At 38.0% G+C, this 17,655-nt stretch overlaps 1 protein-coding gene across 2 annotated transcripts in view; it reads left to right on the top strand.

Annotated features, from left to right (window-relative positions):
- Positions 1 to 17,655, top strand: part of Angpt1 (angiopoietin 1) — a 229,582-nt gene that overhangs the window by 131,227 nt on the left and 80,700 nt on the right. For both annotated transcript variants that reach the window (XM_021216218.1, XM_021216217.1), the window contains exons 2-3: positions 2,226 to 2,381; positions 13,712 to 13,833. In XM_021216218.1, coding sequence (XP_021071877.1) covers positions 2,226 to 2,381; positions 13,712 to 13,833 — 278 coding nt within the window. The remainder of the gene's footprint in view (positions 1 to 2,225; positions 2,382 to 13,711; positions 13,834 to 17,655) is intronic.

The raw sequence follows: 17,655 nt of genomic DNA, 5'->3' as shown, positions 1-17,655 counted from the left end.
TAGAATTTCCATAAAAGCCCCAAGTTTCCTGGGCAACAAAGGATCATGCTACTAATGTTTGCCGTCAGGGGCTTCTTTTACACATCTATCAAGTGTAGTAGGCCAATAATCTTTTGATTATGCTAAGACATAAATCAATGTGATTGAAGGAAAAAAAAATACCTTGGCTGCACAAGGGAAATTATTGGATCATGCAACTTACAAGTGGATGTCCAGAGGTCAATCTGATTAAAACCATGCCTGGATCCAGTGGTTGGGAACATTCCTTCTGTCTGTATCACCTGGCCCCTCCATCTCTTAGCTTTCTGTCTGTCTTTTTTTCCCCTACATTGCTTTTATTTTTAGGCTGACTTTGTTTTTGTGCTGGCAAAATTGAACCTCTACAGTACCAAGCATCTATGTTGTTACTTTAAGAATCCCAGGGGCGAAGGAGGCTCTCTTGTAAAGAATTGTGAAACTGGGGCTTAATGTCATTGCTTCCTATACTTTTCCATTTTTGAACAACTTGTATGGCAAACTAAAAGTAAAGCAGTTTAGTTTTCCAGGTTCACACATGAACATTCCCTAGGAACTGTGATAGATTAACCACCCAAAGCACTAATTCTTGAAAAAGTTAGCCTTTGGTTGTTGAAATGAGGTAATTTAATGAGAATAAACCCAGGATTTGATTCAGAAGTCATATATTTTGTTAAAGTAATGTTTAGATACTTTATAATTAATTTCCATTTGTAATGAAGGATGGTGGACTTATATTGATAAAATATAAATTAAGAATTTATCACCAATCATGTAAGTGATTTCATTCTTGTTCAACTGGACCAGAGTCAAGTTAGATAAGTAGAAAAATGCAATGGCTGGAGTTAGAAAGGAAATTGCCAAAGTTTCAGAGGGATTTTACACTTAAGACTCCATTTATTGCATGATAATGATACAACAGAACTTATAATATGCATGTCTTATAGTTCACTGAATCAATAAAAAAATCACATAGCTGTTAATGATTTCAAGTTCAACTTGCTAAGCAAGACTTGGCAGAGCTACCAAGTGGTTAAAAGTGTTTGTATGAGAGTTAAGGAGTTCCGTGCTCAAGTCCAAGTCTGACTGTGTGTGGTGTGTGGCCTTGGATTTGATGTCTCTGGGATGTAGTTTCCCCATTGAAAAATTAGGTAATAAAATGCAGTCACCACACAGCAGTGGGGAAGACTTAATCACACTGACAGGGAAGTGCTGGCTTCTGCATTCTTCAGGCAATGCCTATGCTGTTTCATTCTCCCAGGTGTCTAACAAGCCCCCACGCCCCCCATAGTCAGTCACTTAATAATTCTCATTGGCCCCTATGATATTATCATTTTAATGCTCATTGTGTTCTCTAAGATGGTATCATAAAGGAATAAATTTTACCCACAGTGAGCAGGCAATGGCAAATGTTTTTTTTTTTTTTTTTTTATGAACTGCAATTTCAATGCCTTCTTTTTGAGCTTTCAAAGGAGCAAGGAGAATGTTGAAAGCTAGCTCTTGGGCTCTGCAGGTCATACCATACGTCACTGTTGATATTTCAGTGTTTTCAAAGGCTTTTTTTCATGGATGCCTTCCCTCCTCCTACTTCCTGTCTTTTTCTCCCAGTGTGACCTGCTTTTGCGTATGATCCTGAAACAGAGACAGAATACTGAATTCTTCTGCAGTGGGTAATCAGCATGGTCGACCAAAGCAATAAGATTTACCTTTAGGGTATTTGCTAAGTCACCTACATTCACTGGTTTATTTCTGGCTCTTTCATGTTCTGTTTCCTTGGATATGAGAGAGAGACAGAGAGACAGAGAGAGACTGAGAGAGAGAGAAAGAGAGNGAGAGAGAGAGAGAGAGAGAGAGAGAGAGAGAGAGAGAGAGAGAGAGAGAGAGAGAGAGAGAAAGAGCCAACAGCCTCATTCACATCTTTGCAGTGAGGGTTAAATGAGATCATATCCACAACAGGAGAGTGGGATCCAAGTGAAAATTTTCATTATGATTTGTGATTACCATGTGTATGTGTCTGTGTATCCAGAATGTGTTAGCAGCTGAATGGGTGTGTGTTCTGCTTTCATTCCTCAACTCCCCAACATGAAGAGGCTCTCTGCCAGATGGCTTCTCTGCCAGCTGTGTCTTGTTTTGTCGTTGTAAACACTGCATGCCCCAACAGGGGAGGCTTTACTTATAATCTAACATGCTTTGTCCTTTATCTCTTTCAGCTTGAGAATTACATTGTGGAAAATATGAAGTCGGAGATGGCCCAGATACAACAGAATGCTGTTCAAAACCACACGGCCACCATGCTCGAGATAGGAACCAGTCTCTTGTCTCAGACTGCAGAGCAGACCCGAAAGCTGACAGATGTTGAGACCCAGGTATGTCCTCAGGGCCAGAGTCACATACTCAACCAGAATATTATTTTATAAATAGTCTTTAGTGCACTCCATAAACACAAAGCATATGTCAGCATGAGATTTGGGAAAACATACATTTTTGTTTATTGGTAACAACAACAATGAGTGCTTGACAAGCTATGAGTGCCTTAATGAGGGGGAGTATATTTAGGTTTGCGTGTGTTTGCAAAAAGAAAGCAGCGAAAAAACCTAATCAGCATTAAGTTCAAATAAACACTGCAGCTACCAAGTGTGATATGACTTGTGTAAACCAAAATAGTCACGTGGTGACTGTTGACTCTTGACGAGCTTTCTGAGCTGTCTTGCTTTATCTCTGGTAAAGCATTCTTGATAATGGCATCTGTGATACCAGTGAATTGAAAGGAAAGCTTAAGGTCCTCTGAGCAAGAATTAGCATGAGTGTGTATAAACCTGTACATTTGAGTGGAAATCAGTACAATGTAAGGATAACTTTAAATTATCACTGTCATAAATGTAGTGTCAAATGCACTGGAAGATAGCCTCTACGTACAGTTAAGTTTGGATAGTGTGATTCCATTGTAATAGCACTCTGAAACTTGGATTGAGAGGTGGCTCTATTCTGATATAGCTGATTTCTATCAAGGCAAAAAAATTTACATGTATAAATATTTCTACTTTATTTAATCTGTGTCAGTGATATTGTAAATCATATGTGAATAGTGAAAGAGAAGCAGCAAAGATGCTTTGTAGAGATAAAACAATTTGTATGAAATACAGGCTGCCTAGACAAACAAAACAAAACAAAACAAAACCAAACCAAAACAAAAAATTAAAAATCACACACATTTTTGAATATCACTTAAAGAATGTAGGTAAGGAAGATGGTCTGATTTCTCTCACTAACACAGTTATTGAACTCTAGAGACTTTATATCTCTTTCACTGATGAATGATACTAATAATCAACTAGTGAAATCAGAACTTAAATGCTGATTGCAATGGAGGAATAAATTGCCTGGATTTTGAAAAACACTTTTTTTTTTTTTTTCTGTAGACCACTATTAGATACACTGGAAATACAGGGAGTGGGAACTAGATCTCATAACTGAACAATGTGATATGTATTGACTCATTAATAATCACATAAAGCAAGGATGCTGATTTATAAAATTTTGATTTCCTATATTGCACACAATGAAAGTGCATTTTTTTTCTATGACTTTATTTAATGCAGAATGCTTCCATCCTGCTACAAACATTTTCATAAGTTCAAACCCTGAAACACTGTCAGGTGAGATGGTTCAGTAGGGTAAGGTGCTTCTCACCAAGCTTACAGACATGATTTCAATTCTCAAGAATTCATGTGGTAGAAGGAGAGGACTCCAGTGTGTGTGTGTGTGTGTGTGTGCACATGCACGCACACACATGCATGTGCACACGAAGCTCACTAGTGTGCAGAGATCTTTATTTATTTTTTTAAGTCACTCCAAAACTTTCTCTGGTATTGTTTTTATTCTTTTCTCATCAAGGAAGTGCTGGTGTGGTGGAGAAAAAAAAAAAAGTCTTGTCAATATTTTAATCTCCAATCTGTAAAGATTTTTGTTTTGCAAGTTTTTAAAAGTAACAATTTATTCTATGTTCCAAAGACTGAGAAACATGTACTTTCTGAAAGATAATACCGAGAAGGCAATGAATAAAGAGAAAATAGAACTCTGAAAATTCATCATAAAGAGTGAAAATTCATCATAAAGGCCAATTAAAGTTTACTAGATATAGCAAGAATATTTTTAGGATAGACAAACTCAAAAAATAATCATAAATCCTCCAGAACTATCAACCAGAGTCAATTAGGCAAGAGAATACTCAGACAGGCCTTCTTGTGCTTCACAAAGCAAAGCCCCTGCATTCTTCTCACCTTCCTTTGAACATGTGGCAGTCATTGGTGTTTACACTCCAAACTTTTCTTTATCAAGTGTGTTTCCACATGGTGTATATTTGAACTCTTGTGTGTATTTTGCTTCAACCTAACCACAAAAGTGCACGCTGTTCCTGCCACAGAGTCACGTTTACACAATGAATACTGACTCCTCAGTGCCTTTACAGGGTTCACTTCTAAGAGCTTAAGAGCTGAAGGAGCCTTCGGCTCAGTCCACGTTTGCTCTGGTATTCTGCACTGATAGCCTCCTAACTTGGTTTCACACTTTTACGGTTTGCTTTCCTGAAAATTGACTTCAGGCTGTTCAGAATCTGAGGTTCATGCAGCAAGAGCTTTGCCCCATTGTGCACTCTGGCTCTCACATGATGATCTTATAAAGATAAGCTACTTATTGCTTACTAGTCCTCTGTTGACCTTCTAGATTTGCACCTTCAAAGGCAGTAGGCAGGCCTTGGTTTTGCTGTAGGGCAGAAAGAATCCCCACACCCAATGAACATTATAATCAGAAAAGGGGTCCCCGAATGAGCACCCCTAGAAATGATTTCTGGCCGTGGTCATGATAATAAGAACCAGAGAAAGCCTTTTCTTTCTCCATATCTCAGCGCAGATCAGCACTCAGACTTATCAGTATCTGCAAGCATCCCTTCTTCTTCAAGTTCCTCTTTTTCCTTAAAGGAGTTAGGATCATGAATTATTCATGTGCCCCTCCTGTTGTGCAATCTCACTCTCACTTTGTCCTCAGGCAAATTTGGTGTCATGGGAGGGAATATATCAGATCAACAAACCAAATTAAGTTCTACTTTTAATCAGCCCCTCTGCTCAGTCTTAAGCAATCTTACACACATATGAACTAGTATCAGCAAATATGTCCTAAAAAGTACGTATTTTCATTCCTTGTTGGGAGATGAGGAAACTAAAATAAAGAACGATGCAAAAAGTTGGTTCAGATGAAAGAATTAGTGGCCATTAAAGTGAGAATTTAAAGTGAAGCAGTTTTGGTGTCAAAATCTGCAGGTTTAGTATCTTTCTACCAGTGCTGATCTCTCTCTTGTGATTCTACTTTTTCTTTGAGGTTATGGGATTATCATCAATGGGTGCAAACAGAGAACAAGATCAAATAAAAGCAAGAAAATGAATGCAATACTCTTAAAACTACTGAGCGCCTCTTATATGTAATGAAGATGTCATGGCTTTCTGCTTATGGGAATGGCAGTCTCCCCCTTCCCACAATACACTGTTCATTCTCTCAGGTGCCAGTGACTTCATCCCATGCAGCCTGCGAGCTGTCCTTGCCAACTAGCAGCTGTGTCAACTGTAGGGAAGGCCTTTAGACAGCTATCTCAAGTTTCCTCCAGTCCCCAATAGTTCCAGCACGATGGTATTAGAAACAGAATTTAATCTCATTTGAACAGATGTATTTTGCATATTTCCATGGCGCAAGATGTCCCCATAAGCAGTCCTTATGTCCACTGACTTTGAGTTAATGTGGTATAAAAGTCTAGATCAATTCTCTTTTTCCACTTTCTGTCACATTTAAAACATACCTTTTGCGTATGCTGTTGTGGGAAGCCTGAAGGAACAAGGACCCCTACAAGCTGCTGTAGTCTCAAGCACATCAGGTATTGGTACAGAGACTGCAGTTCTCAACAGCCATTTCTAAGCAATGACTCACTGTGGCAGGCTACTCATTGTCCTTCCCAGGAGCCTTAGAACTTTGCTGACACATGACTTTGGCTAGTGCTTTCCCATCGCCTGTTGCATATAATTACAGCTGTCTTGAGGACTAGGACTTCCACTCCTCACACCTGTTATCTTCCTCACTGGGCTAAAGCCTGAACCTCAACCTGAAGACCATCTCTGGCCCCTCCCACTAAGTTCCCCTCCGTAGACATTTGCTCTAATAAATTCCCTGCACGTTTAATCCTGCTTCCCTTCTGCTTCTCAGAGGTCACTAAGCACTATAAGTGCATGGATCACAGTCGCACACTTAGAAATTTGAAGCAGTTCAGAAGTAGTCTGTTGAAAGAACTCATGTCTCTAGGCAATAACAAGTTTCTTCTTATGTCTACCGTCAAAGGCTGGCTCTAAAAATCGAACTGTTTTCCTTGATAGGAAATAATTGAATAAACTTTAAACCTTGAACTAGCTGAAATGATGGTGAAATAAATTAGTGATGGGGTCTTATAAGGAAAATATATTGGTAATTAATTTGCATAAAGCCCTGGAAGAAGATTCAAAAAATTCTGGCTCAATTTGACAGGCCATTCCTATTTGAAGCTGCATTAACCAGCCACATTGATCTGTGCATATATTGTATGTGGCTGTGTTACTATTCTTAAATCAGGGTGCTTACACCAGAGTTATAGTAAAGACAATATGGCCTATATACCAGGGTTTCTGCCTCCCTCCCTCTCTCCTGTTACTGTGACAAAATATGTAACAGATACAACTTAAGGGAGTAAGAATTCAGTTTGGCTTACAGTTTGAGAGTACAAAGTTCATGGTGTGGGGCAGGCCACATTGTGGGTGTGGAGCTGGTAATGCTCACATTTAACTAGATCAGAAAGCAGAAAGGTCTGAGGTGACAAACGGGACAAACTACAAACCTGAAGACTTACCCCTAGGGACCCACTTCTTCCACTGAGGCCCCAAGCCATAAAGATTCTATTATTTCCCCAAACAGCATTGCCAGCTGGAGACCAAATGTTCAAACACATGAACCTTTTGGGAACATTTTATATCCAAATAAAGACAGCTCACCAAGTTACTACTTGGCTATTGACAAAAAAAAAAAAAAAAAAAATCTAACTAGTTCTTCAAACACATCTTAATTGGAAAGTAAGGATTTTCTTTCCTCTTTTGAAGCTCTATTACTAGGATTTGGAGCAGAACATGATGTATATCAAACCCTCAGTAAGTTCTAATTAAATAATTAACAACCCTGATTTGGATTTTAACCCAAGGCTGTGTTGGTAGTAATACAACTAAAAACTTAGCTGATGGGCTGAGTATGACTTCAAAGAAAAGCTACTGAAAAGAATTGAGCTGCAGGAGTAGCCATCCCAATGTAGGTTTTTGTACTCTGAAGAACTTGATAAATTTGGCCCCTTCCTGTCTTATTGTGATAATTTGATTTGTATAGTAAGGAGAAATCAGATGATGCCATCAGCTGCCACAAACTGACAACCTCAGGATGCCCGGAAAGGCAACAGTTGGTAGCAGTAGTTAACGTCAAAATGGTGTTTTCTTAGGCAGAGAAGCTGTGGGTTCTTAGTTAATTAAGGAAGAACTGAGACTCTAAATTTACAGAAGCTGTGTAGTTCACTCTAATAAACAGATAATTCAACCTACAATATCTGCATGTTTTAAAAAGTACTGTACTTATCAAATTCCATAGCCACATGTAGTAATTATATTTTAAATATGGTACAAAGTTGCATTGTTAGATTATAAATAGTTTATATTAGTATTCAATATATAAGTATTCAAAAATAATGAGGTTACTATAAACATTACAAATACAGATATGGATAGTTAATATAAACATATATGACATAATTATAATACATTATAATTTTAAACAGTATTAAATATCTATTACCATTGCCTACATTAACAATATTTCTCCACGGTTCCTTAATTTTGAAAGTAATTTTACAGATAATTTATTTTCCAAGTTTGATAGGCTCATTGAACTTGGGTGTCTCTTTACCTTCTGGCCCCCTCCCCACTTATGAATAACATATTTAAGCTACTTAGACAACCATTTGATCATCTCTCATATTCTGGGGTTGCCAGAGCGTTTATTTGGCATACCTTTTGATTTGTTTTTCCAACACTTCTACTTGTTTAAACCGGAAGTCACTCTGTGTTAAGGATTTCCTGAGCTGAGTTAAGAAGCAGGGCCACTTAATGAAACTGTTGCTCACTTCATGTGGCATCTCATCAAGAGGCAGGACAAATCATCATCTTGCTCTTAGTAAGGTTTGTGGATGCGAGCAGGATACTAGAGGCCATATCACTCCATCCCAGATGTTCACTTTCCCTCTATGAACAGAAAAAAACCCCACAGTAAATCAATAGCCCCAAGATCAATGTGCTACAAAAAGATATTTTGTTTTGTGGTTTCTGTATTCCTTTTCAATAACTACCTTTCAGTTAGTGTGGATTTTAAATTAAATACTCTTAAAAGCATTACAAGAAGCTGTCTGAAATTCCTTACCTCACTTTCTCTGGAAAGTGAATACCTTTTATTTTTTATTTTTATTTTTTTAAAAAGAGCTAAGCTCTTTAAACTACATAAATCCTCCATTTCAGATCTTACTTTCCTCGGCCTGTGGCAAACTCTGGGAAATTTAAGCTTTGACACTGGTCCTTAGGGACTTATTGCGTCTATTCTTCACTCTTTCCTTTCTTCCTTTTCTCCCCTTCCCTCTTAAACATTTTTTCCCAGGGATGTGCTTTTGGGATGTGTTTAAGCTAAGAAGGAAATGTCTTTTGTCATTTTAATGGAATACTTCAGTTATTGCCAACAACAGTAAGTTTCATAGACTCATGCAAGGCAGTGGTCAATTTATCATCGTTTTCTACAGTTCCCCTGCATGCCCAGATATGAACTTCAAGCCTGTTTGAAAACATCAGTGGAGTGACTTGAAATAAAGCAGCAATAGAGTCAAGATGATGGGAAAAGAGAAGAGCTTGGCATTTGTGCTTAAACTAAGTTGACCAGCCCTTAGTTTGGATCTCTAAGATTGGTCTGCTTCTTTCTTCCATGCCCGATAATTCAAATTTGGCCTGTAAGAGTGTAACTATGCATGTGGGGCTGTTACCATCCATAATCAGTATTTGAGTTGCAAACAACCCATTGTGCACTGCCAGCACATAGTTGAATATCCCAGTGGGCATGACTTTGTTCTGCAGGACTCTGGACACAGCAGTGCAGGCCCTGTGTAATCATAGTGTAGCAGAACAACATAGCATGGGTAAAGAAGAAGGATCATCCTCAGGAGTGGAGATTCCAGAAAGAAAGCAAGATGGGTGAACTGCAGGAGAACATGGAAGTAGATATGTTCCTAGGCATGGCCAGAACATACTCCTAAGCATGCCTTGAATATGAAAACAAGCTAACTCATCAGATGGGATGGGATGGAAATTTCAACCACACAGAAATGTAGGTACAAAGAGACCTTGAGATGAAAAGAATTTGGCAAATTGAATTGACAGAAAGACAGTAGATGGAGCATAGTATGACAGATAGGGGACAGAAGCGACATCCAAGAACTAAGAGATCCTACAGTAAAAAAAATATATTGACATCCAAGAACTAAGAGATCCTACAGTAAAAAATATATTACGGGGCTGGTGAGATGGCTCAGTGGGTAAGAGCACCCGACTGCTCTTCCGAAGGTCCAGAGTTCAAATCCCAGCAACCACATGGTGGCTCACAACCATCCGTAACAAGATCTGATGCCCTCTTCTGGAGTGTCTGAAGACAGCTACAGTGTACTTACATATAATAAATAAATAAATCTTTAAAAAAAAAAAAAAAAAAAATTAAAAAAAAAAAAAAAAAAAAAAAAAAAGAAGAGCACTGACTACTCTTTGGAAGGTCCTGAGTTCAAATCCCAGAAACCACATGATGGCTCACAACCATCTGTAATGAGATCTGATGCCCATTTCTGGCGTGTCTGAAGACTACAGTGTACTTAGATAAAATAATAAATAAACCTTTAAAAAAATATATATTACAACAAAACTAAGTTCTTACAAATGTAAACCAACTGAAGAGAGGGTCCATTAGCATATTCAACATGGAAATTGCGATGATCTGACTTCTTTTCATGAAAGGATCTTTGCTCTGTGATGATGTAGGCTAGAGATAAAGGAGAACAAGAAAATGTTAATACTGGCAGTTGTTGCAAGAGTTAGATACAGGCAGCCTCAGTGTCAATCCCAGATAATGATTCCAGTCTGTTTCCAGAGAAAATGGATAAAAATGTGGATTGTTCTTCAAAAGCCAAAATGTTGGTCTTTGAATGTGTCACAAGGTGTTTCTCAGGGTTTCTATGTGCTGAAACACCATGACCTGGGGGAGAAATTCTTTCAGTTGACAAACTCCCAGGTCATACTTCCTCATAGAGCAAGGCCAGAGCAGAAACTCATGCAGGAATAAGGAGGCAGGAACTGAAGCCAAGGTCATGGAGGAGTGCTGCTTACTGGCTCACCCATCATGGACTGCTCATCATGCTTTCCTAGAACATTTGGGACTGCCTGCCAAGGAGGGACACAGCCCACCATGATCTGGGGCCCCCACTTCAAACATTAGTCAAGGTAGTACCTCACTGACTTCTCTGTAGACCAATTTTAGAAAGGCATTTTGTTGACTAAGAGTCATTCTTCCAGGTGTGGTAAGAGCAGAGGTGCTGTTCTCAAGGGTGTGAGAGCAGGAGAGCTGACCATGTCCCTTGTCAGCTGTGGCACTGGGTGAGCTAGCGGGGGCAGTGCTGGAGAACTTGCCAGCTGGCAAACTCAGCTCCCCACCAGGCCCAGATCCAATGCTTCAAGTTGATCCCATCTATAAACTGCTGGAGCATGTGAAGAGGCTGGTCCTTCAGATCCAAAGCTGCAGAATCCCAGTGACACAGGGCAACAACAGGATATTCAAGAAGAGTCCCTGTGAGGATCCAGTGTAACATATAGTATAGCAGTAGCCAGAGGCCTCTAAGCAGACCAATGATTCATTGCAATGAGCATTAGCAAGTAAAGATGTATGGACAAAAGGTACACTCTGGGCCACACAGTGACACACCACAGCTTCCAATATGAGATTTGTGTGTGTTACAGTTTTTAAAATATTTTTTTACACTTTAACCTGTTTTTAAAATTTTCTTTTGTGAGGGAGGTGTCAGGAGCAGAGGGTAGATATGAAGGGACAGGCAGATGAGTGGGATCAGGGTACATGATATGAAATTCACAATGCATCAATAAAAAATAGTAAAAAGAAAGAAATCATTCTTTTAAATATATCTAGGTTTGTGTCAAGTTGACAAAAACCAGCCAACACGATGTGCCCTCAGAGAGTATAGCAAACCAGAGCCAATACAGGTCTGATGTACCCGTGAACAATCTATTTCATCCTATGAGATGCCATGCCTACCTTTACTCTTGGTACCTACCTTTACTCCAGGTACTGGTCATCACACAGAAATACAAAGTGATTCACTTCTCATTTCAAATATTTATAAGTGCTCATTCAGTAAACAATGAAACCAGAAACTGACTTGGGTAAAATATTTGCTGAATGTAGCCTCAGTTTTAACATTCACTACCATGTTTTTCAAATTCAATTTTTCCTTGAGTAAACTGATAAGGACTATAATTCAAAAATATACTTGTGTTAAATCTCTGAGGATTTCATACAATATATTCTGATCCTATTCACCCCTCCATCCCCACCCCTTCCCCTTCTCCCTTGACCAGTCTGCAGCTTTCAGGGGTTTCTGCTTTCCCCCATTGAGTGTACTTGAATGTTGTACACTTGTGAGTGGGCAACACTCTTGAGTGTGTTCAACCTACCAAGGTCACATTATTAAAGAAACCTTACTCATCTAACGGTATCAAATGTCAGTATGCTGGGACTTTGTCTCTTTTGAGCTTATGCAAATATTTTACATAATGTCAAAATCCTTGAGTTCATATAGGTTTAGGAAAAATGCATTATTGACAAAGTTTTAAAATCACATAGACGGAGAAGTATTTACAACGTAAAAATAGTCCTTGAAAGTTTATACTTCAGTCCTATGTGGTTTCATTTACCTTACACTGTTCATAGCCTAGAAAGGAGTGAGATGCTAGAGAAAGAGTAGAAAATAGAAAGATGAGACATTTATACTTTGAAATAGTTAACTGGTTATGATTTGTTTATATATTATGTTTCCATGGATATGGATTTGAAATCACTCCAAAGATTAGATTCCATCTAATATTTATGGGATGTTAGAATTTTAAAATTCTGCTCCACAAATGTATACCATGTACTTTAGCTTGGTTGCCTAGGTAAGAAGAAGCCCCTCTTTAAATTTGGCATCTGAAGCAGTTGTCTCTCACCTCCTACTTAGTTCCTTCTCTGTCCTACCACAAATACAGAGCCCAATTGCCTTGCAGTCATAGCTCAACCAACTAGTTGAGTGCATGTTCCAAAGGTCCAGATCCAATTCCAGCTTTAATCCTGTGCAATGGTGGAGGAACACACCGACACTTCGAGTTTTAGAGCAGAAGCCTGTACTTGATAGTGACACTGCAAAGACAAAACAAACAAACAAAACAAACCAAACAAAAACACCCCCCAAAAAACAAAAAACAAAAACAAAAACAAAACCAAAAAAGACTTCTCATGTCCCTTTTAATAAGTAGATCTAAGTAAACTATGATGGATGAAAAGATTTTAAATAATCTAAGGAGAATTTAAAAACAATATAACCTTTCCCTTCCCTTTTAAAAATCTTCCTTAGTGCAAAGATAGGGAGGGAGGATCGAGAAAGCGAAGGGCAAATGTTGACACCATTTGAAAACTACTTCCAAGGCTGCTGTTTTTGCCTGGAGAATGGTAGAGTTGGGTGTAAAAGTACAGACTTTTATCCTATTAGTCTCTGAGTAGAAAAGTAGATCTTTTGTGACACTTTTGAGGACTCCAGTCAGTGCTGGTGGAAAAATAATAGCAATATCTTTTCTTAACAATTTCATGTCAGAATGTTGAGCTTTCCAATAATTATTGGAGTACAGCCTCTCAGATTACTGTGCAAATTTGTGGACTCAAAAAAGTCTCTGCTTCGAAACTCAGATCTGGAATCTGGATTACACTGGACTCCAGTGTCCTAGTCTATAAAGTAACAGGGCCAACAGATGAGACTGTCAAATAAATGAGATAGTATATGAAAGTTCTCTTGAGTGAACTACCTGCCATGACAGCCATCTAATAAATGTGTGGTCAGAAATCTCCCCAGACTATCCTAAGAGTTGTTTGGGTTTCTATTTTAATTTAGTAAGGTGATAGGCTTGAGTAGGTATATATTATATATCTCATAATTTAAAATGACATGTAATATCAAGATCTCATATTAATAATATACCTTGCACTTATAAATGTTGGACAGAACATATAGGAAACTTTCAAAATATATTATCCTAGGATGTAAGGGAATAAAAATTGGAATATGCAAACAAACTTAGTTCCCCCCTGCCTTGTGTTTCCACTTACAATGCAATATTTGATAGATTGACCATCATATGCCTAAGTTATTCTGAAAAATACTAAGAACAAAACCCAATTTAAATGCTCAGGGATGTTTTGCTACTTGCTTTGTGATTGAAATCTTATTTTTCAAAAATGTTTCAAGGTACTAAATCAAACATCCCGACTTGAAATACAACTGCTGGAGAATTCATTATCAACGTACAAGCTAGAGAAGCAACTTCTCCAACAGACCAATGAAATTCTGAAGATTCACGAAAAAAACAGGTAAGGACTAATTTATCATGAAAATGCTTCCATGTATACTTCTTGATATCCTTTATCTCACTGGCAACTGAAAGTGTCTTTTGAGGTAACTGAAAAACTATATCCACAAGAGAGGAGGAAGACGCAGGCACAGCCAATCTGTCAACCATCGGGCCCGTCTTCTGATTTCATCTTGAGGTGCTTAGCCCTCGGTCTTAACTTCTGCCATGGGCCATTTTTCAAATAGCACCATATATACAAAATTTTTTTTGCCATTTTGGCTAAATAGACTGGCATTTCTTCAGCAGCACCCACCTTGTAACCTTAGAGAGAAGAATGGGCAGATGCTCTTGGATATTACCCAGCCTGTCACTTACTCCACTCTTCGGATCATGGTAAAACACAAGATTATTCAATTCAGAGAGCTTGGATTATAGGAAAGCAGATTTATAATTTTCCTAAGAAAATACTTGCCTCTAAAATAACTAATAAGAGTTTTGTTTTCATTTAAAGTCATTTAAATTGGACATAATATATTTTCTTGATTGATTGATAGATACTCTCATATCAGGCATCTCAGGTCAGTGGCACATAACTAAGATTTTGAAAGGTGGGACAGTGAAACTAGCTCACTTTGATGGCATCAATACTGATGACTGGTGCTTGTAATGAACCATCTCCTATAGAATAAATGCCATTCACTTCATTGCATTTTATGCTGAATATTGGTTGTCTACAGGATGGTTTAGCTCTTACGCTGAATTCAGTAAAGACAACTGTCCTGATAGGAAGTCACTAAATACCAATATCTGCTGGAGCTAGACTCTGATGTCTAGATTCTCTTCCCAGGCAAGGGGAGCATGTGGTAGGACTGTGGTCCTTCCTCCTCTGCAGAAGGACCAGGGAATGAGACCAAATGAGTAGCCTGCCCAGGGTCACACAGCTTGCTATTGATGGAAACAGGAATGGAAGCCATTTGTTTTGCTGGTAGCTCTCTTCTTTCACCCTCACAGAAGACATCTCATGATCTACAGCCTAAAGGCTTTCCCAGCTTCAAGTAGAGTAGACTTCAATGCCAAGGATTACAATCAAACTTTTGCACGAATAAAATAAACCTGACTGTTGATTTAGCATCTGCAAGGGGTCACAAGTGTTACATTTATTTATTCTTGTAGGGTGATATGGGATAAACTATTTAAGTATAAATAAACTTGACAGCACTTGACCCTGAACTGGCTGTTTGATGAAATGTTCTGAAATTTAAAAGCCTCTTGAAAATTACTGTTTATCCCAACACAGTCCCATGTTAACCCGAAATATGCAAGTGTGTAACAGGTATGCTTTACTTCAGTCACCCTCAATTTAGGGTCACCACCAAATGCCTTAACTTTCTTGCTGAAGGGAGCCCCACTTACAATAATATATTTCAAGATCTCTGTCCAGGAATTTTGAATATGTAGATCAATTGCATGTAATTTTGTTTTTCTAAATCATTATTTATATTTAGGATCTTTAGAAAGAGAATAGATAGATAGATAGATAGATAGATAGATAGATAGATAGACACATACAAATATATATGTCAAACCTATCACTAAATGATGATAAAGGGCTGGTCAAAGCTAAGGTAAGAACAAAGGACTTTATCTGAAAACCTACTGACTGAAAGTGTAAAATGAAATATCTGTTATAGAAACAAATGAAAGAACGTAATGAAGAAAGGTCACATGAGTTACTGGGCCAGTTGAAACTTTATGTTCTGTTGAAACCTAGTTCATTTCACAACAACCAAAGAGTACTTATAATGGACTTGTTACAACCAACAAAGACGTAGTTCTAGGGGCAAGCTAGTCAGGAGGAGCAGGTTTAGCCTGGGGGTTAGGGGAAATAGCTAATTTTCATTCTCAGCTTGATAGATTTACAATCACTTAGGGGAAATACCTCTGGGTTGCCTGTGAGGAAATTTCCAGAGAAATTTAAAGCAAGAGGGAAGCGCCACCCTGAATGTGGGTAGCAGCATGGTAGGTACAGGTACTCCAGTCCTAGACTGAGCAAAAAGGAGGAGTCCAGCTAATCTCAGTGTTTGCCTCTCACTGACTCCAGACTGGTGACACAATGTGATCACTTGTCTCTATGCCACTACTGTTAGACCCTGTCATAACATCCTGTTTCTCTGGAACCATAAGCCAAAATGAACCCTTCCTCAAATGGCTTTAGCCAGGTATGTCATCACAGCAGTAAGAGAAGTGACTAATATAAAAGTAAAGGAAACCGACAGATGCCATCTTCAACAGCAGGTCACTTCCTGTCCCTTCTTCCTTATGCCAGAGGACTGCGATTATTTTCCTCACTAGTGTTTTCTCTCTGCACAACTAAGTATGCATGTTATATGTCAAACTTGGTTGTGCAGCTATTTTTATTGATATTTAAAATTGATTAAAATTTAATTTTAATAAGAATGCCCTTGAGAAGTCGGGAAAATCCCAGTAGCAAGTCAATTCCAGTAAAGCAGTGCTCTCGGAGCTCTGGTTGATATTAGCATAGTGAAGCTGTGAACACAGTCAGCTCAAAACTGACCATCTTGTGTCCTGAGTCATAACTCCAGTAGTGTTAAAGAAATACATTGAGAATATAAACTCAAACTCTCTGCTCCTAAATTCAGGTAAGTTTCTAACCAGATGCTTTTCTAACATAATAGGCTAGGTGAAGACTCTTATTAAACTGAGCAATGTGCCCTTCTCTTTTAGGATAGACCCGATTGTCTAATTAATAGATTAGAGTCATTAGATTGACAGAAGGTTTGAATTATCCTCAGAGTTAACACTAATGCTTTATTGTATGAATTTAATCATACAGCTTTTCTCTATTTAAAGATTTAACGTGGTAAGCTGCATTGCAAGAACACTTATAATTTCTATTTTATAATGAAGTTAGGTATGTAGCCAGGTGGCATATAAGCTGCCTAGCAAGCATGGGACCTGAGTTTGATCTGTAGCCTTAATAAATATGTAGAAAAACATATAGATAAATCCTTAAAATTAAATAGACGATAGTTGTTTTGAAGTATGTAGTGTCTAAGGATACTAGAAAGCCGTATTGTTTTAAAATTAGTTTATATTTGTATATTTCACCATAAACAAAAATGATTCAGGAATTGAAAAACTGGATATATCTATGCATAAGTAATTTTATCAAGTCAATCATTTTCTTCTGCTTTTTTAACTTGCGATTCTGTAAACATCACAAAGATACACATTACTGTGAATAAAATGTCCTGCAATACAAAGTTTTTTGCATTGCATTTTGTTGTATAGAGCCACACTAGAGTGGCTTTGATCCATCTCTCAACAGATGTATTACTGTCTATGATTAATATCTTAAAAAGTTACTACCATACATTCTTCACTGTTTCTCCTACTGACTTTGATAATGTCTTCTGCTTTGAAGCTTGTGCACTCACTCCTAGGATACCATGGGGTTCAAGTGGGAATCAGAAAAATAAATGGATGTCCTGAACTGTCAGCTATATTTCAAACAAGCAAGCAAGCAAACAAACAAACAAATAAACCACTTATGTTCTTCACTGTCAAGCATATTTACATGTCCCATCACTTCCCTACTTCTTTCCTTCCTTCACTTAATTTATTTATTCATGTTCTTCCATAATAAATACATATGCTATATTTATATCCATACACATTATAAATATGTCTGTGTGTATATGTATACATGCATATACCTCTTGACTTTTTTATCATTCCAGCATGTTTTAAATATTTCTTTTTTCATTTTTGATAGAAATGTATTTAACCAGGCTTCTTACATTGCTCTTTACTAAATTTG

This window comes from Mus pahari, chromosome 17, assembly GCF_900095145.1.
Source record: "Mus pahari chromosome 17, PAHARI_EIJ_v1.1, whole genome shotgun sequence".
In the NCBI taxonomy this organism is placed as follows: domain Eukaryota; kingdom Metazoa; phylum Chordata; class Mammalia; order Rodentia; family Muridae; genus Mus; species Mus pahari.
Note: the sequence above shows the minus strand (reverse complement) of the source record. Positions and strands in the feature narration are given on the sequence as shown.